This window comes from Mya arenaria, chromosome 3 (genome assembly GCF_026914265.1).
Source record: "Mya arenaria isolate MELC-2E11 chromosome 3, ASM2691426v1".
Lineage (NCBI taxonomy): Eukaryota > Metazoa > Mollusca > Bivalvia > Myida > Myidae > Mya > Mya arenaria.
The window spans coordinates 13,732,958-13,753,791 of record NC_069124.1 but is presented as its reverse complement, the minus strand read 5'-3'; the positions used below and the strand labels follow the sequence as shown (position 1 = coordinate 13,753,791).

Sequence of the window (20,834 nt, the reverse complement as noted above, 5' to 3'; positions counted from 1 at the left end):
TGAGCGTAACGTTGTGTCCTAGCCCTGTGTGCATCTGACACAGTAAGTGAAAACTATCAAATTGCTATTTTCACGGCATAATGTTATTTTACTAATAAATCTCGAAGCAACAAACACGCACGTATAATAATACAATTTCCGTCATGTATAACATAATTTGTGAACATAGCATACAAAATATCGACACAGATCTTACGTTTGACATATAAAACAAGTATTCTTTTTAATAAACATTCAAAACACATATGAAACATAAATAGGGATCATTAAAACGTAATAACAAAGAATAAATGTGAGTCCAGATCTTTCCACTCTTTGAATTAACACGCCAAGCTTGCCAATGTCTCGCCAGATCCCCTGCTGTTCTATTAAATACATCGATTCTTAAAGTTGAATAAAACATTCTTTTATAGACAAGAACACATTTATATAAAGGTTAATATTAGCATTAACAATAACAGGTTATTTATTAAACAATTACAATGCCCTAATACATCTGTTTAATTATATGTGTATTATTCTTAAACCGAGTGATACCTTTGTTGATAAATATTGCATCGCCGTCTCTTGTTTGTAACAACTAGGAGATATATTCACGATTTGTTGATGGGTCTTTCCTCATTTGGCTTATTTGACAGTATACAGAAAAATATTCCCATTAAAATTGATAGCCAGAAGCTCCAATTGGATTAAGCCCATTGCCAAAGTTTCCAATTGGAAGATTCCAATTGGGCAATGTTCCAATTTCCTGATTTTTCCCATATTGAATCATGGGATAATTCCAATTGGAAAAATTGGTGGACGGGAACTCTTTTTACAAAAATGGTAAATAGTATTATAAACGCACTTTTTCTAGTTAACATTTTAACCATTGATGATAATGATTGTTATTTTAATACTCATTTATTTTGAAAATATGGGAGAATTTACAAACAAAAAATGTTGGGCTGATTTTCCAATTGGAAAAACCATTTCCAATGGGAAGGCCATTTTCCAATGGGAATTGCATTGGAAAACTTGACTTAAAATGCAAAAAAAAAAATAAAAAATAATTCTAAATCAAATTTCAGGAAACAAAAAAATATTTTTTATTAATTTTACCGAACACATTTAAAAAATACAAGAATAAAAAAACATAAGGTGAAAAACAAAGAAAATAAGTTTGCAAAAATTCCGGATTTGCAAACTTAATCCGGATGCTGTTATATATATATAAGTTTGCCTGACTTGTCAAGCGATATCTCGATAATGTTACTATAAGAGAAAACACAATTTAATCTGCAGTTGTATTTAACGCAAGTTATGTATCTGCATTACAATGTGAATCAGTTAATGATGTGTAAAAAATATAATATTTTCCTGAAGCAACGAGAAGAAACATGAGAAAACGGCGAGGATTTTCATCAAAAACACTGCCATAATAATTTATTTTGTCTGAAGCATCCAAATACCCGAGTTTGCCTCGGTTTATGGTCCTGAATATACATTTTGTTCCTTGCATGTCTGTGTTTGCGCAAAGGTCCTAATAGTCGATAAGAAGCAGGACCTCCATTTGGACTACAATAGATTTGCGATGTCTGTGTTGATTTCAGAAGATATATTTCTCACCAAATCGAAAGCTTTGTCGTCTTTTTTCTTTCCTGTGAGTGTTAAGTCTATACAAGTTTTTATTCCTTTCAAGCATTTAGTTGACAATTATAAGAATAACTCTAATCCAATGTCGGCACTTCGTTTCAAATCATGTCCGCCCCGGCCGCAAGCAAGTATAATAAACATATTACGTTCAATGTCATATGTGATAAACTCCAACGAATGATTCATCGGTATGTAAAATTCCTCGATGTCTTTGATTTGATTTAAAGCAATTTTAAGATTTTTCAGAGCAGGGAATGATACCAGCATATTTGGAAACATTTTCAAGCGGCATTCGTTAAATCTAGCACGGTGAAGTACATATGAAGGTATTATTCATTATAGCATTGCCTTCTAAATCTAGTGGAAACATGTTATTCAACGAGCACAGCTTATGGAATGTTTGGTATGTAAGATTTCTTAATTAATAAACTCAACTGGCCAAAACACAAGAAATGACATATTCACACTGAAATGAGTTAGTGACCCACCGACTATCTTCAACAATTCATAATTCAGTAATTTCATTGGCAAGTAATGTTTGTAAGCTTCTGAATTCTAGAAGGTCACGAGCAAGGGCGCTTAGATTGTTGTTACTAATGTCTAAATACACAATGTTCTTCGCAATGCCTTCAAACGCAGCCGCAGATATATTCTGTAGACGATTTGATGATAAATCAATTCTTCTTACAGTGCTGGCACCCACGAGAATTTTCGCAAAAGTACTGTCATCAATTGCAGTGATATTGTCTATATCCAACGCATCATTTGTGACTTTGATTTTGGTCAAACTTGGGAATACTTAGCAGACCCTCGTTTCTGTACGTCATCTCGTAGTAAGGCTGGTTACGAAGAACGAACGTTGAACAATAAAATGAACGTTGGTCTATACATTCTTCGCCCACAGCAGAGGCCATGAGGTCATTGTGCCAACTAGCTGAAGCTGGAAGATTTGAAAATTAAATTAATGCTTAAAGGCAATTATTCAATTTGAATTGCTGAGTAAATGAATTTACTGTGCAGTATTATTCTAAATCCAACACCTTAAAGTTTATAGGATTGGAACAAATGATTATAAGGATAATAACAATTAGATGAACAAACCATAAATAGAGAAAAATACGTTTTTCCGAATAAGATGCTTACAAACATGTGCTGAAGTTTAAAGTTTCGAATAAACATTTCAGAATCAGAATGAGAAATGGCACAAATGTTGTTTTGATTCAGTTAGAATATTTATCACCATACTTATATCAGTTACAATGTACGATCAGTTGTATAATGAGGCAGTCATCTAAAATATGTAATTTGCAATTGATGAAATATTGAAATTGAACATCACAAAAAGATGACTATAGAATAGAACATAATAGAAGTAAATTAAGATCACTAAGACTTACAAATGATGTAAATGTTTAAACAGAATAGAACAAGGAACTACTTGTTTAACATAATTTAATGATTCCCCTTTTCTTTATTTTTTTATTTCTTTCAAACCTTAAGCATGTTTTAAGAGTGGTACTGTGAAGTGCTTATATTATTATATTGTAACCATAGGGCGACAGAAACTGCGTTTGAATACATTTGATAACAACGTTCGTGAGACGAAGATGCACTTATTTACCAACTTCCTTATTTCAGATTCTCACATTCGTTCACAATGTGGGATTACCGACATGTTGGATTTATTTATTTTGTTATGTATTTTAACAAATTTTACCTTTCAAGTAAGTTTCCTTCATTTTATACATCAGTATTTTAAACAAGAATATTCTGTTTATCCTAAAACAATCCAATCATCTGTGATAAAAGGTGTTTCGAACCTTTTCCACAGTGTAGTTTTTTTCTGTTTAATCGGGGTTATTGAACAGAACATTGAATTATAAGAAATAGAATACCTGCTTTTCGTTCATGCTCTTCGATGAAATATGGAGTTTTATCAGTGAAAAAACATCAGTGAAAATATTAATTTGATATTTTCACTGCAAAATAAGGAGTGAAAATATCAACTTTAAGAACATTTTTAAAAGTCCGATGTAGCGACTTCCCCTTGATAAAAACTTAACACGTCACTTTTGAACCAGAAAATGTTGCCAAGTAATGAATTATTTTTTACAAAAAGGAGCATAGGTTTAAAATATATATTTGGAAATAAACAACTAACTATTTATTGAAAAAATGGTAATCCTTTTTTCAAACGTTTCGTTTAGTTTTGAAGCTTAATGTTCGAACATTTGCGTTCAAACACAACATACATATTACAGACGAACACAACTGCTCGAACATAATTACGATGTTCACATAACCGTTAGCACATTAACTGGTGATTGTTTTACCCCTCCCACGCCTCAAGATTTGCCAACAACCTAGCGTGGTCTTCACTCTTTACCTGTGACAAACTCTAAAACTAAAAAATGTTTTAAGCAATGGTTATCCTCAAATGATTTGCTTACTCGTTCGATCTATAAAAAATGCATTTAATAAATTGCGGCGTAGTAATTTGGTCAAGTAATTATACCTTGTTTAATGAAAAATTGTTTGCACGATTTACTATTATGATTTGAAACATAGATGCATTAATAAAAGTTCATAAAATGTTTGCACTAAAAAGAGAGTGAATATTAAACTACATCACAGAACCTTTTCTCCACGAACCGGAAATATGAAATTGACAGCTATGTCTTTAGCTATAATTTTGTGTGAGGGGCATCCCATGGGTAGCGGCGTAGAAAACACTCTTTCCAAAAAGTAGGTAAGTAGAAAAATTACAAATAAACATCCGAAATAAGCATAAAAGAAACATACAATTATACTCGTGATCATAGAAAAACTATATTTTCAATAAACATCCGAAATAAGCATAAAAGAAACATACAATTATACTCGTGATCATAGAAAAACAATATTTTCACTCGTGGCATCGCCACTCGTGAAAAAAGTGTTTTCTATGACACTCTTGAAATAAAATACGATCGTACACTAAAACAACAAATATCCTCTATATTTCCGTGCTAGCATTATGTCGAGTGCTGCTCTTTACAGTCAATGACTTGTCTAAGTTTAAGCGATATTTTTGCATGATTCACATGCAGTGTGTGCTTCTTTAAGATCGCTCTTCAAGAATGTGATACTCATATAACAAACAAAGTATATAGATGATATTTAATGGCTGAAAAGTTTGCAGCCTTGCAGTCTGGCAACCTGGTAGCAAGAAGATAGGATCCTGACAGCTTGGTATCCTGTCAGCGTGAATTTAACTGTCAATCAGTCAGACAATTTGACCACGTGATGTTAGCAGCCTGACAGCGTGGCAGTGTGACGTTAGCAGCCTAGCAGCCAGGCAACGTGAGATGAGAAGCCTGGCAACCTGGCAACCTGGCAGCGTGAGAGCGTGAAGTAGCAGCCTTACAAAATGACAGCCTGACAGCGTGAAACATTCATATTGTCATTAAACACCACGAATGCTGTAATACACAGACTTAAGGTAACACACCCCTAAAAACCTCCGCTTAAAACTCTTCAATTTTAATGCTTTAGCCTATATTGTTAAGCACAGGACTACAAATCTTTTGAGGGTTTCAAGGTAGTGATTTGAATCCAGCAAGAAGCACAATTTTGTTTCTTCTTTGTTTTTATTAGCTAACATTTCTTACAGAGGTTAATATTGTATTTTCATTAAAAAGTATTTAAATACATTTCTACACATAAATATTAGCTTCTTTGAAGATTTTATAACTTGCAGGCACGGCTGAAATGAGTGGTTGGGAATTACAAACTCTATCTTTTTTAAAATGAGATGGTAAAACATTTTGATTTTTTGGCATAATGTTCCACAAAGATGAAAGATAATTATTAATAAACACTATGTTAAAATTGAAATACCATATGGCTATTTCAGTACAGTATGATTCTATTTGTTTGTGATGTTATCAATAATGTATTATTTCTGAAAGCATATATATTTCTTGTTACTCTGATTCCAAATTATTACCAAAATGTTGAAAAACAAATGAAATAAATGATTTTTCTTGTCTCTGGTGATGTCGTTTTTATCCAAAATTCTGAAATAGGGGTAGGTTAATTCAAATTTAAATAAAATTGTTATTTGACGGTAAATTCCTTTTAAATTTTGTTTTTGAATCCAGGAAATGATACATATTGAAGAAATTATCAAGCTGATCATAGTAGCTTGAACAGAGTTGATATATAAAATGTGTACTCTGCATAGGTTTGGAGACAACTTTTTACTATTTATATAGAGTAGCATAAAAACCTGAACATGGAGTGAAAAATATTTATTAGAGGAATGATATCTGATAATCCACGTTATGTTGGCTTCTGATCATAGTAAATAAAAAAAACTGATATATTTTATGTGTGTTCATACCTTTAACTAATTGAAAGATAAATGTTTTAAAAATAACATTTACCGATATGCTGGCCTTTTTTTCTCTAAGTTGTTCGGGTATTTTCCTTGCTAATCGATGCTTTAAAGACTTAAATGTTGTGTCAAAATATATGTTTAGCAAATGTTTGATAAAGTATAAATATAAACTGATTAGTTGTCTGTTCTATATGCATCCGTTTCGTTTAAAGGCTTACGATTTGAATAATTCACTTTGCCAGGCTCTCAAGCTGCTAACTTCACGCTAGGTTGCTAGGCTGATATATTAACGCTGCCAGGCTGCTTACTTCACGCTGCCAGGCTGCTAACTTCACGCTGCCAGGTTGCTATCATCACGCTTTCGGACTGCTAACTTCACGCTGCCAGACAGCCATGCTGCCAACTTCACACTGCCAGGCTATTAACTTTACGCTGCCAGAGTGCCACGCTGCCATTTACACGCTGCCAGGATGTCTACTGCTGGATTCACGCTACCATAATTGATGGACAAAGTTGTTCAATTTCGGTGTAAGAGATGTATTTCACCGAGTGATCTCAGAAGCAATACTTTCCCGTGTGGCGGCGCACGAGAAAATATAACTTTTGGTGATCACGAGACAATTATCAATTATAACCACGTTGGTTGGGATTTCGTGTGAAAAGCATTGTGAAGTCATTTTGGTGATGTCATTTCAAAACAATTCTACTCGCCATAGTAATTGACTATTTCTATTTTGTGATGCCTTTTCACAAGTAATATTGTTATTTATAATCTGTAAACCGAGGCCACGAGGATGCCGAATGCATATTTGCTTGAATAAATATATGTTTATTTATAGCTTGTTCTAAAAACATTTGTACATGAAACTTAAACAAAGTCGATGGTTACAGAAAGGTATCTTATATCTACACCAGAGTGTTAACTCCTTGTATTTCCAGGCAACCTTTGTATTTATGATAGCAAATAACTGCATCAATCCTAAATGTTAATGTGCAAGAATGTCACGTATAGGTTGTATTCCTTTTACAGATGTATATTCCTTGTGGGCATTTAATGATGTAAGGTTTATTATAGGACCACACTTTCAGTGTGAGACTTAGTTAAGATTCAAAATAGGGTATTACTGAAATGTTTCTGGGATTTGCAGTGAATTTTAACGCATGTGTCTTTTGGTATTTAAATATATCGTACCAAACCATAAGGCGTATTCGAGCCATAGTTATCAAGCCATTGTGCAGTTAATGCGCGCTGAAAGGCCAGTATGAACAAAAGGTCCTTGTACCAAACAAATATACTTCGACAGGGATGTATTTGTTTCTCGATTTGTACATATACATTTTACTGACCGTTCCAAGGCGGTACCTAACAATCCTTGATAAACACCCCTGGTTTCTTTATATAGTATATATGTACTGAGTTGTTTGTGAAGTTTTGTTCCACGTTTCTGGTTTGTGATTTTTTGTTTTTGTGTTCTATGTCTTTTGTCTTAATCCTGTGCCATTAAACGGGGTTTATGTTTAAACTTTGGGCTACTGAGTTTGTTTCTGTAGTTTCTCACATAAGTATTGTACACATATTTATCTTTATAAATCGGTCATGCGGATATATTTACTTATCAAGTAATTGTTGAATACACAGTATTAATTTATAAGATTTTTGAAGGTTGTTCATGTATTATTTTCAGTGAGTTCAGCCTGCAATGTCGACAGTAATGGTTTTCATCGTTTCGGGCCAAACTGTGAACACCTTTGTCACTGCGTTGGAAACCAGAGGTGTGATGACGTAACAGGGGAGTGTGACGAGTGTGAAGTACCCTGGTTTGGACCAGCATGCCAGTACTGTAAGACATACGCTGAAAATGCAGTATCAGCGCTAGCAGAATAATCGTCTTCTGCATCATCATTAGTACATGAAGTTGCTACTTTATTTGGATATTTTCATATACATGTACAAGGACGTTTAACGGGTTCTTTTGGCACTATAATCATACAATTATACAATGGAAAAAACAAGCTGTATTTTTCACTGTAACTTACAATTAAAACTAATCAATTACTATATCTATGTGTACATTTCAGATGACATTGCATTTGATTTTTTTGACACGGACAATAAGAGGGCATACGGGTCACGGCACTTAGATAATAATTTTCCACCCAAGTATCCAGATCTTGCCCAAGATGGAGACTATTCAACCTGTTGCTCAACAAACATCGCATCTGCTGGAAGTCATAGACATATTAATCCCTTCTGGAGCATTTACTTCGTCAACACAACACGATTTTATGATTTCCAACTGTTGTTATCAGACAATGAAACTCTCAGAGGTATTTTTTAAAGCTAGTTACTGTCACAGCCTATTAAGTTATTTACGTATATATATACCGTAGTGGCCTAAATGTGTTATTAATTGGTAGAACTGTATGATTTTCTATTAACTTAAACGCAATTATTTTAATTTCTGAATACGAGGGGCATTTAAAAGGTTCAATGAACAGTGCCCTGTTTAAAAACCATAAACACAACTACAAACAGTTATATGTTGTCTCTCTAAATCTAACCCATACCCCCCCCACCAAACATTTTCTCATCTTGATTGAGTACTTTATTCGTCCACATAACCTTAAGGGCTGGATCAGGATTATATGCCGATTAAAGTGACTTAAGTCCGTTTGTATCTTTTATCACGACTTGTAAGCAACGAAAGGTTGGAAAATAAACTTTCAACACGTATACCGGAACGAGAACGGGCATATTTTTTCATGACTACCAACCGTAGTACATATCCGAGCAAGAGTGCTCCGGATTTGTTATTCCGACGCAGGAATCAGAGCCACTGTTACATGGGTTGAAAAAGCAAATAGAAAGAAATTAAAAAAACCAAACACACACGACATAATGGTGTCTTACCCTGTTACAATTTCAAAACAATGCATTCAATCACACACGCTATACATTGCAGGGAGTTCTGACATTTTTTAACTAATTTTCTTCCTCCTGGTTCATACTTTCATCATTGGTCATGAACCTCTTTCTGCGTAATTTGTTTTCATTGAAGATCGATAATGAACGCAAAGGACGGGCGATGTTTACCCAGCCATGAATTGCGCTGTTCAACTAGGGTAATTACCCGCGAAGAGCTCTTGTTGTTTTAGGACATGTTCCGAATGAATCTAACAGTGGTCGGTCCCGTATGTAATAATATTGTTTTACGGATAAAGTGTATTTGTATTATTCAGCGGACTTTAACGGATATAAAATCTACATAGAAAACCTGACATCATGGGGTTACGAAGATAAGGAACGAAACTATATACCGCCGAACACTAGTCGTTCCCTGTGTTACCAGCACGACGGTAGCAAAATCACGAATCGAACCATGGTTGTGCAATGTGTCAAGACTTTGATTGGGAACTCAGTCAGGATTGAGATGGTCAACAGATATACACAGCTAGTTCTCTGTGATATTAAAATTAGCGCAGGTAGTTAGCACAATATCATGCATTATATTGTATACGCGAAGTTAGCTAAATGTATATATGAATCCAACTTATAAGTCGATTGACAATTTTACATATGTGAACGTATGTTGTTTGCTATTGTTTGTAAATGTATATTTGTATATTAGGAAGGAACATAGCGTTTGGGAAAAGGTTAACTCTAAGCCCGAACAGCATACGGAGTACGTTTTCATCAACAGGAGCAGTTGATGGAAACACAGACAATACGCATATACACAACTGTTCTGGAATGCACGGCAATGATATCACACCAAAATGGATACAAGTAGATCTGATGCAACATGTTGACTTGAACTTGATTGTGATCACTGGATATCAAACAGGTATATGTTAGTGCATGTCTGAATAAGGAGAATATTGGTGTGTTTCCTTTAAAAGCATTATGACTTAAAGGCACTCCTTCAAATTGCCGAAAAACAACTTTTGGACAAAATGTTTTCGTAACTTTAATGCAAGTTTTACAAATCATTAGTAGTAGTAAAACTAAGATGCCCAAAGCTTAAAACTTGCAGGAAATTACTGACATTAACAATTTATTGTAAACCGAAATATGTGCGCATTTCTATCAGAACTATTGTATGACAACACTGCGGATAATCGCTCTTAATTTGAAACAGTTTTCCCGAGTAGCGGTGATAAGGTAAAACCAGTGATTGTGTTAATTTGGGGTAAGATTAATATTAATCGTATGAAAAAAAAGTTTTAATAATTTTAATGTTACCTTTGGAAACAGTTTGTTTCAAAATTATGCGATGGATTAACTAATATGTTACACTTCCTACACCTTCAATCTCAGATGGTTTCCTAGATTCTGGATTTAAAATTGAAGTATCGAACAATTCAACAAGTCTTTTCGAAGAGGTTTTTGATAATTCAACCGACTTTCGACCAATGGCTGGCATTTTCTTGACGTCACAAGGGCAATATTTCAAAATACGGCAAATGGCTGCAAAACGACACTTTGCTGTGTGTGAAATACAAATCTTTGGATGTAAGTTAATTGTTTTAAGACATATCATTGAAGGTAACTGCGTCGACATAAATATGTTCACATAAAATAATTACTTCTGTATATTTGTGTGGACTGACATTTAAACGATCATTCTTTCAATAAGGAATCCAATTTAATATTATGGGTTTCGTATTATATAGAAACAAGAAACAATCATTTATGATAAAGGTATTTTGATGCGTGTGTGGTCTGGGTTTTTTGTATTTGTGTATGTGGTGTTATGCATTTGTATATCTAGTTCAATGTCGTGTGGGCCCTTACCTTGTGCCTGTAAACAGAGTTAATTTTTTAATGTTCGACAATTGGGCTTGTACCTTGTAGTTTTACTTTTAATATTGTTTTCAGTAAATATAACTCGTTATTTTTAGCATATCAAGGTTATCCATCTATAGGAAAATGCCCCAAATGAACAGACGCTTACATGATATCTAAGATAAAACATGAACCAAGTGTATTACTGCAAACTATTTCTTGTTCCATTTCTTAATTTTGAGTAACGTTTGTTTTGCTTGGAAACGGTCCTATAAAAACATTAAATGACTTCAAAATTATTTATGAAAATATATAGAAAGTTCAAATATGGCAATCGAAAGCAGAAAAAAATACCCCTTTACTCCAAATGTTTGTGCATCATATTTAATATCATGTGTGAAATTCTACAAACAGTGGTGATATGTTATGATGTGTATTGAATAACGGTCTATTTGTTATATATTCAATCATATCGGTGTTGTTTTCTCCACCAGCATGCAATTGATTATCCAAATACAACCAAGCTACATACTGTTTTAACAATTTAGTATACAGTGTAAATGTTTGATTATTGATAACACTATTTGAATATGTATGTGATTAGTGTTTGTTGTCTTGTGTTATTGTGTGTTTCTTTTGAAGTGTTGGTTTCGCATTGATCCGTGGATCTCTACACACGACTACCGGACCTTTCCCTATAGTTTCCATTGTATTTTTCAGTTTGTCCGGAGAACTATTGTGGATACAACTGTTCTGTTCCCTGTCACTGTCGAATCCCAGGATCTATGAAGGACAGACTAACCGGAGTTTGTACTTCCGGTTGTGCTGGCAGGTGGACAGGAAGGAATGGATTGTGCAACCATGGTAAGCCTCTCGATAAACCAATTTTATTGAACCCAAGACGTTCGCCGATTTATAATTAATCTCAACCCACACTCTAGTTAACTGCTAAACAGGGAGTTGTTTTAGTGTCACTAGGCTGTGAATGAATACTGTCTTGGATGGGGCTTTGTTTTATTGTTGATAAATGGCTCATTGCCATTCACGAAGTTTGTGTTGTCTTGTTTATTCTGTGATCTTTGTCTGGATTTTTTAACAAGATCATCAAACTATTGTTAAGCTGCTCATTCTGTCCTTGTAGTTTCAATAACATAATAATAACAATGAAACGTACTATAGCCCAGTATAGGCATTCGATGTCATTCAATCAAATGCGAATTAAAGACGAGCTCCCTTGTTTCGCTGACCCCATTGCCATAAACAAACATTTATTAAAAAAATATATGTTGATGCAAATATGATTAGGTCATTTTTAGTCCGTCTTTGTTGTCTTGTGGCGTTATATGTTTGTCGTTTAGTGTAGGTCAGGCTAATTGACTTCTTTTTGTAGTTTGTATTATGCTATTTATTTGTACTTTAATTAAACAGATTGTAGCAAAACCACGTGGGGAGAGGAATGTAAATATCAATGTGGCCACTGCAACAATGGAGATTCGTGCAACGTTAGCAATGGGCACTGCAAGGCATGTGCAGCGGGCTATAAGCCGACTCCAAAGTGTGATGATGGTGAATAGGATAATGCGTCATAATCATAAGAGTTTTGTGTGTTAAACAATGTAACACAAATGTTGCACATATTTCACTAGTTACACTATTTCAATGGTAAATATGTTCACACATCATCAATTAAGGTACTTTAAACTTAACGCCGATACCTTCTCACAGAATGTGAACCTGGAACGTATGATTTCAACTGTTCTCGACAGTGTGGTCACTGTGGACAAGCAAATGGTTGTGACAAAGTTTTAGGATAAATGAGTTGTCCCCCAACATTGTCTCAGTTTAGCCCTCGAATATCAGTTTGAAATAGGAAGGGCTATTTTGTTCGTAAAAGGTGGTTCAATATATAATACATTTCAAAAGTTGACAAAATAAATTTTAAAAGAATGCACAGCATGCACGTAATGCACTAAACAAGTATTGTCCATTCCAGAATGTGTTGATGGAATTTATGGATTATACTGCAACAAGACGTGTAGTTCAAAATGTAAAGGAACTTGTGGAAAATCACTTGGTGTCTGTCCAGATTGTTTCGCAGGGTTTACTGGCGATTATTGCGACAAAGGTACATGTCATATATGTATGATGTAAATAAAATAGTAAGTAAACGAAAAGTTGTTTCACGGTAGTTTTAAAAAAGACTTTTCTAATATATTATGGACGTCCTTTTTTCTTAAGAAAATCATAAAAAACATATTTTTAAAAATCTTTATGTATTACTGTGATGAATTAAATCAAACCTATTTTAAAAGCAGTTCACTATTCATTATTTCGTACCATTCAATATACAAAATTTATTATTAGAATGTGTCAATGGGACATTTGGGCCTGGATGTAGATGGAAGTGTCATTGCTTTGCTGGGGAGCCATGTGACAAGCAGTCAGGCTTGTGTGATTACGGATGTGACCCGGGATGGTTTGGAAAAAGTTGTGACCGAGGTAAGGTGTAGTGTGCTGTTTATTCATTAAACATTGCGTTACGAATCATATTTCGATTTTGCAACATGAAATGTTTTAAAAATATACAGGATTGTCAATACAATTTCCATTGTACGTGGGAAGTTCGAGCAATTTTCGCATAAACGAAACAAAACCTGCTGAAAATGTTTGTAAAACGGTAAAATTAAAGCTCATTCACATTTACATGATATTTTTTTTTACAAATGCTAATATGGGCTTGGCTACTGAGCTTGTTTCTGTAATTTTTCACATAAGTATTGAATTCAAATGTAGCTGGACGAATGTCCCAAGCAATCACGTGCTAGAGACTACTTGCTTTCTTTACCTGATTGATAGCAATCATTTTTGGGGGCACCACTGAACCGAAAAAATGGGAACCAGTAAAGCTTGTCAATCATTGTTCATTTGAAGCACATGCAGGCCGGTGAACAAATTGTACATGTTTTCGGCGGGGTTTGGCCTCCGATTAACAATGGAAATCAAAACGGAAACACCCGTGGTACATGTACGTTTTAGTACTGCATTTGATAGGAAAGTATGTTTCATTACTGTGCAATACAGCATGGAGCAAAGTGCTTTTTGTCATTAAAGGAGTTATTACACTCGACAATTTCACTAAGTATGGCTGAGACTAAATGTCTATGGAATGAAATTTGTACATGTTAATCCGCATTTCACGCTACAATGAACTTGATGAAGATTTCAAGTGATTTTTGGACGCCATTTTGTTTATATGGAACTGCGTTCAATAACAAATCCTACTCCCAGTTCCGAGGTAGAGCAAATAAGTCTGATTAATTTCTGTAAAGGTGGGTTTAACTAAGATGCATGATTTTATTTTATTGAATTACATAATTTGAAAACTTTTCACTAGAAACTTCATGTTTTATCCATCTTTAAACCGAGGTACGCGTTTTCCCGGATTTACGGAGACTTCGTACCAGTAACCACTACAATATCCTTTCAGGTGCATTCGTAACATTCGCCGCATATTCGTCGGGAAAAAATACCAATAATGGTAATATATGTCAGTAGTACGATATTGAATTGGTACTAAGTCTTGAGAGTCGAGAAACATCTGTTTTCCAACACGCTTCTGACGCAATGTAAATATTGGAATTTCAACTTTTAATTCACAGCCTTTTCTCATTTGATGTTTGATATCATTAGTTAAAACGTTTAGTATTGGTTTTAATACGTTCGTTTGGGATAATCAGCAGCTGAAAATGTTATACATGATCATCAAGTAGTTGAAATGATTGCTGATGTGATGCCGACGGCCGCGGACATTTTGAATATTGTGGACGATCTGCACTATGACCCATAACACAAAAAAACAAACAGTACTTAGGCTGTACTTTCTAAATATGTGAGTCAAATGTTGTACTTATTTAAAGTTGAATGAATTAGTGAATAAAAATTAAATAAATGGACAATAATTGGGCTAGTTGCCACTTCAATAACATAGACTGAGGTAACTTAAATACATAAATGTCTTATTTGGTGTATATTCATGTGTCTTACGGATCTTATCTAAACGGCGTATTGACTTTTGTATTGTATATAAAGGCTTGAATTATTGTGTTTGTGGTAAGTATTTTGTGGTTGTGAAATTACCAAAAGAACTCTCCCGCCCCTGCCCCATCCTCCCTTGCACGCAATAATCAGTTCATTCAATGAGTAAGACTCACTTTACATTCCCATCAACATTTCGCTATTGCTGCCAACACAATGACTTTAAAGTGTCTGCAATTTTTATTTTTTATTTTATAGTTTTTATTTTAGGCCCTCAGAAAGTGATCGACTGTAGAAATGCAAAGGCGCGTTCCTTGGATGGGGTTTTCTCTGCAGGAACATAAGATTATCTATTTAAATTGATAATTGTTTGAATACAAAATCGATTGATTTTAATAGCTGCACTTAATAGCTGTAATTAGTTTTCATACCCACTTCCGATCTTTAAAACATTACGTCTGCATGTACATGTAGTTAACTTACAACAATAAATGTAGTCTTATTGCCCAATGCATATCAGACTTGCTCGTGTTGACAATGTTTGATTATATCGTGACTGAATAATGGCATTTTATTTTGATATAGTATAACTCTTTGATAAATACATTACACCCAAAACCAGTTATGTCTCTTTTTCAAGATTCTCGCAAAATCTCAATTGAAAGTGGCTGGGGTCAAACATGCGATCAGAATTCACAGCACATGGTTGATATTTTTGTGGAAAATTCCCCAAAACGTCACAAGCTATTTAATACCACCAATAATAAATATCATATAAATTTACGCTACATTGTGTTGATCAAACGCATGACAAAGTGTCATGGTTCACAATTGTGTAAAAAGTCAGATGTTCTGGCATTTTGAATACCTTCACAGTAGTAGAAAGTAGTTGTATTCTGTTAAAACATTTCTTTTATTTTATTTGCACATTCCGATGTGCCAGCAGCCTGAAGTAGTCAAACAATCTGAAACTGGGAGTCGATGAAGCGCTAAATCCCTTATTTCAAGAGAATGAAGATGTTAGTCACGCCTGTCAAACTTGTTTGTGTAAATTATTCAAACGTGTGAAATTGACGGCAAATGTGTTAAGATTGAGCAAATAAATACAATGGCAAAATGCCGTTGTTTCAAATTTGTGCCAAATTTAGCATTTTAAACCAGATACCTTCAGAATGTATCAGCTTTCGGTGATTTCGTTCCATTTTTTTTGTTGCACCATTTGTTCCAGAAGCAATCAGTTCGGCATATAGTAATAATGGTGTTTAATCCAAGATCACTATTTGTATATTGTTGCATTGATTTGTTCTGTTAAATACATATATACACGACTCGACTGGAAAAGCACACATTTGACAAACTCATTTCAGTAAGCTAAGATTCAATGCATTAGAAAACAATTACATGTATGTTAAATGGTTTGCGGCTTTTTACTTGGCCGAATGGATTATTACTGCTTTCTATGAAAATACTACATGTTCTTATTCTGTCTCAATCTTTAAGTATTGAATATACTTGTCAAACTTTAAAGTGTGTTGCATTTGGAACACGGAGTGAAATTTGTTTTAAATTCTGCTTTGTCAAAAATGATGAAAACACTGAATATTATTAACCTAATTTGACACTGTAATGCGAATATTTATCCAGATTAATCTGTATAAAGGAATATTAAAGATACATGTGGGTTAAATTTGTGCTATCCATCATAGTATGTGCATATTTGGCCTCATTAAAGCATGTTGTGTAAATAATATAATTTAATCATTTTAATCGTTTTAATTGTTTTCATATATGAATGTTTTTCATAAGTAATTGACGCTTGCTCTATTTGCTAGTACACTCAACAAATATAAAATAGTGATTAGTAATCTCAGCTACCAGTTGTGATATTTGACTGGGTTCTTATTTGATAGGAAATCAGGTTCATACTTTAATGGCCCTGAATGTTTTAGGGTTTTAAAAAAAGGCGTATAAAACAATCTCAGTTTTGTTGGATAAAACCCCAATGTCAAATGTATATAAACGAATTAAAACCTGTTGAAAATGTTTGTAAAATGGTACAAATACATCTCATTCAAATCTACATGATATATTTTTACAAATACTAATTTATATTTCAGGTGTCCATAACAACACACAAACATGTATATGTAAGACCCAGGTCATAACTCTTTAAGTTCAATGTATACTGTCTACATTATTATATATATTATGGTTACATGTTGGCCTCTTAGCACTGAGACATCCTATTGGTATGTTTGTACTTTCCCCGTAGTGTATGATGATATATTTTTACAAATGCTAATATATATTTCAGGTACCCATGAAAACACGCATACATGTATGTGTAATTGACCCATGTATAATGTCTATATTATAAAATATATTATTGTTAAATGTTGGCCTCTTGGCACTGATACATCCCATTGGTATGTTTGTACTTTCCCCGAAGTGTATGTGCGTGCTCTTTGACAAGTTCTTTACCATCATGGTCATTTATATATGGGCACATTCCTGTCGAACGCCAATGCAGTTATTCCATCAGCTTAAACGTAACTTCAGAACAATGCAATACAGCACACGTGCAGCGAACGTTAAGTATACGTATACTTAGCCTAGGTCTATTTTTATATATAGCAAATGATAATAAACATCTAAGTAGAAACCAAATAATGAGTGAGGTAGCTAAGCATGTATACTAATTGAAACAAATATTTCAAGCACCCAACAAGCACATCTCTTTAGAAACGTAAATAATATATTTTTTGTGGTTATGTATAATGTGTTTTCCGTTGCGTGTTTCTTGTGTGTTATTATGTTCGTCATTCCGCTTAGGTATTTGCCATTTTATGCCACTTCATGTTATAATAATGGTTGTTTCCACTGGGAAAGTCCCTGAATAATATCGCTTCTATGTTGGTCCCTATATTGTGTTCCTGTTGCGTGGTCTCTGAAGTTGCTTCCTAGCTAGCCTTTGTGTTTCTTTGATCCTTATTTTGTTTGCTAGATACTTGTATTGGCATTGTAGTTTCTGGAAACTTCGTTTGTCTATGAAGTTGCAGGATACTAGGCTGATCGCTGAAGTTTCTGGCCACATGGCTGTTCCATAAAGCTTCAGGATAACATGCTGATGCTTTTGGGGTTGTCTCTGTTGTTTGTTGATACAGAGGTGGGCACTTTTTATTAGAGCAGTTTTTGTTTAATTCAGAATGTCCAGGTGGCACGTATGGACGCATGTGCTACAACAGCTGCAGTCACAAATGTAAACGAGGATGTAACAAAGTTGATGGTGCATGCAATGGCTGTGCGGACGGCTGGAAGGGACATTTGTGCGGTGAGTAAAGAAAATAATATGAGAATAAAACATGGGTAAGTCATAACCGTAACATTTCAAACAAAAGTAAAGCCGTCACAATTGGATTTTCAACCTACCAAAATGACGTCCCATGTGTTTTTGATATTCAAATCAAATGCTAGAGTTAAATTCATGAATTGGAACTCTTTTAAGGTCGTTAACCTTCATATAACTTAAACACAAACATATTGCTGTCGTACCCTATTTCATATTCTACGTTTGTTTATCCGTACCAGATACTGTCCATAAACTATCATCGTAAACTAAGCATTAAAATTGCCGATGAATGTCTCATTTAGTTTAATTTGGTTTAGTTTAAACATATTTATTTTACATCAATTGTGAAACAAGTTATTACAACATTATATTAATCAATCTCGTTGGCAAGATTCTACGCGAGAGTGTGGTCTTGTGCTGAGGGGGAAACATGAGAACCCGGAGAAAACCCACTTGTCCCGTTTGGTGACCACATACCAAACTCACATGCGCATCATTTAAATGCCCAAATTGTTTTTCGACGTTTGCATTTATTTTAATTTAAAGACAAAAACTCAAATAAGTTGACTATCAGCGAAAAAATGACTTGCGATTAAAGGAATAATGAATATCAGTTGTTCTTTGCCATAGCAATGAAAACATAAATAGAGCAGTAAATCACCTTTAAGCTTACAACTTTGCAGATGAGAAGAATTTTACCGCTTCTGAGATTACGGGGGTGGCTGGAGGGTCAGTAGGAGTTTGTCTATTTCTTCTTGGACTGATATTTGCTAGTGTTCTTGTATATCGAAGATACAAGTCGGCATCGAAAAAAAGAGACACAACTAATGTTGTTCAGTAAGTATGATATAAATGTTTCATCGCTTGCTGATTCATGTAGTTGACAACGATAATAGTGAAGGAGACAATTCATTAATGTCGTAGTGTTGAAAAGTTTGTGATAGATTTCCAAAATTTGCGAGAAATGAAAGATGTACGAACATGTATATACAACTAGAAACGATAACGTGCTAAACTTCGCAACAGACGCTCTCAATACATGCAATACATGTATGATATAGTTTTTGTATTATGCAAGCGAAATAAATTTCTTTAAAACAATCTTATTGTCATGAGGAAAGAATGGTGTTTTTAGAAATACAACTTACATCTGTTTAAATCAAACTGCATTTACCAAACCTGCCCACAACCGTTATAATATTTGACTACATCCAGGTCACCTAATAGAAAACCCGAAATAAGTATAAAATTTCACTGTGCATTGGAAAACATCGTTCATGTCATAAAGCCTTTCCGTATCGGGGAATGGCCACGACTTGGATACGTTTATATTGCTGGCCATCAACCTGAGTCTAACACATATGCGATACCTTTTATTCTCCTCATAAGCATGAGGTGGTCACATGTTCGATGTCAAATCAGGGGTGCCTTTCTATGTACATTTAATTTAATAAAGACCCTATATAAAAAGCATTTTTTTGATAGCTATTAAACTTAAATCAACCATTATGTTAACATTGGATTGCACAATATCATCCTTTCCAGAGACATAGAATATGCTAATGCTGGGAGAGCATCCGAAGTCCCGTACGAAATGACTGATAAAAACAGCGATGCACATATGTATCAGGCTCTTCAGAACTGACACATGTCTAAAACGGAGAAGCAATCGACATACAAGGGCCACTTATGGTTATGAATGTTAATGTTCTTAGGTACATGTACCATCTTATTCTCATACTCATTATGTCAATTTGATTTATTGCAGTGTTCAATATATATATATGTACGGACATCGTTATGCTATCAGTCGTCTTGTGTATTGCATATGTTACCAAAAACTATAAATATATTAATTAAATTAGTTCTCCTATACTTGATAGCTACTTTTAATTCAATGTCGCAGTTTTGTTTACTTGTTGTTATTTCTTAAATATGTGTCGGAAAAATCTATACATAGGTTATGTTTATCTTATTGTTGTATGTATAACAACCGACAATAAACCGATATTGACTTGAATATATTTTGGTTACTGGAAGCCCAGGTCATTATTCACAAAGCGGTTTCAAGTTCACCTAATAATAAGTTAAAAATTGCAACAATGTAAACACGGAATAGTGTAAATTGTTTCTTCAACAAGTGCAGTTTGTTGATTTGAATTTGTTAAGAACAGCACGATCTACTTATGTTTTTCAACCTGTTATTTTAGTTGTTCCTTAAGGTGATACAATTGGTGAGCAGTATACTTAGTAAACAAATATAATAATGTCAGATTTAGAAATGTGAATAAATATAACAAAATATTTTTTAGTCAATATAAGTTACTTTGCTTATAAAGTATGGAATTAGATAACAAGATGCATTTTCAAAGTGACAATTGAAAGACAATTTAAAATAAAAATTAAACAAATCTGTGTATCCTATCCATAAAACTAGGAAAGGAAATTGTTTGACACGCGCTAATTGACTATTAATGCAAGCTTTCTGGGATCTCGATCAAATGGGACCTATCTCTCCCGCTATCGGAAAGTATCCAAAGCCAAACAATCAAGCGTCTCGAAATATGATACGCCCCTGTTTCAGAGGGATAAAAAAGTAATGAAAAACACAATGCTAAGACAGGGAGGTTAACGACAAGTAAATAATG

The 20,834-nt window shown here is 34.1% G+C and overlaps 1 protein-coding gene across 1 annotated transcript; it reads left to right on the top strand.

The window, feature by feature from the left end:
* Window positions 1–3,223: 3,223 nt before the first annotated feature.
* Window positions 3,224–20,490, top strand: LOC128227287 (uncharacterized). The gene is made up of 13 exons (XM_052937686.1): window positions 3,224–3,359; window positions 7,702–7,857; window positions 8,096–8,344; window positions 9,257–9,499; window positions 9,646–9,861; window positions 10,335–10,529; window positions 11,523–11,666; window positions 12,231–12,368; window positions 12,796–12,927; window positions 13,167–13,301; window positions 18,043–18,168; window positions 18,870–19,023; window positions 19,732–20,490. The coding sequence occupies exons 1-13, from the start codon at window positions 3,293–3,295 to the stop codon at window positions 19,829–19,831; spliced, it is 2,055 nt and encodes a 684-aa protein (XP_052793646.1). The 5' UTR covers window positions 3,224–3,292; the 3' UTR covers window positions 19,832–20,490.
* Window positions 20,491–20,834: the final 344 nt, after the last annotated feature.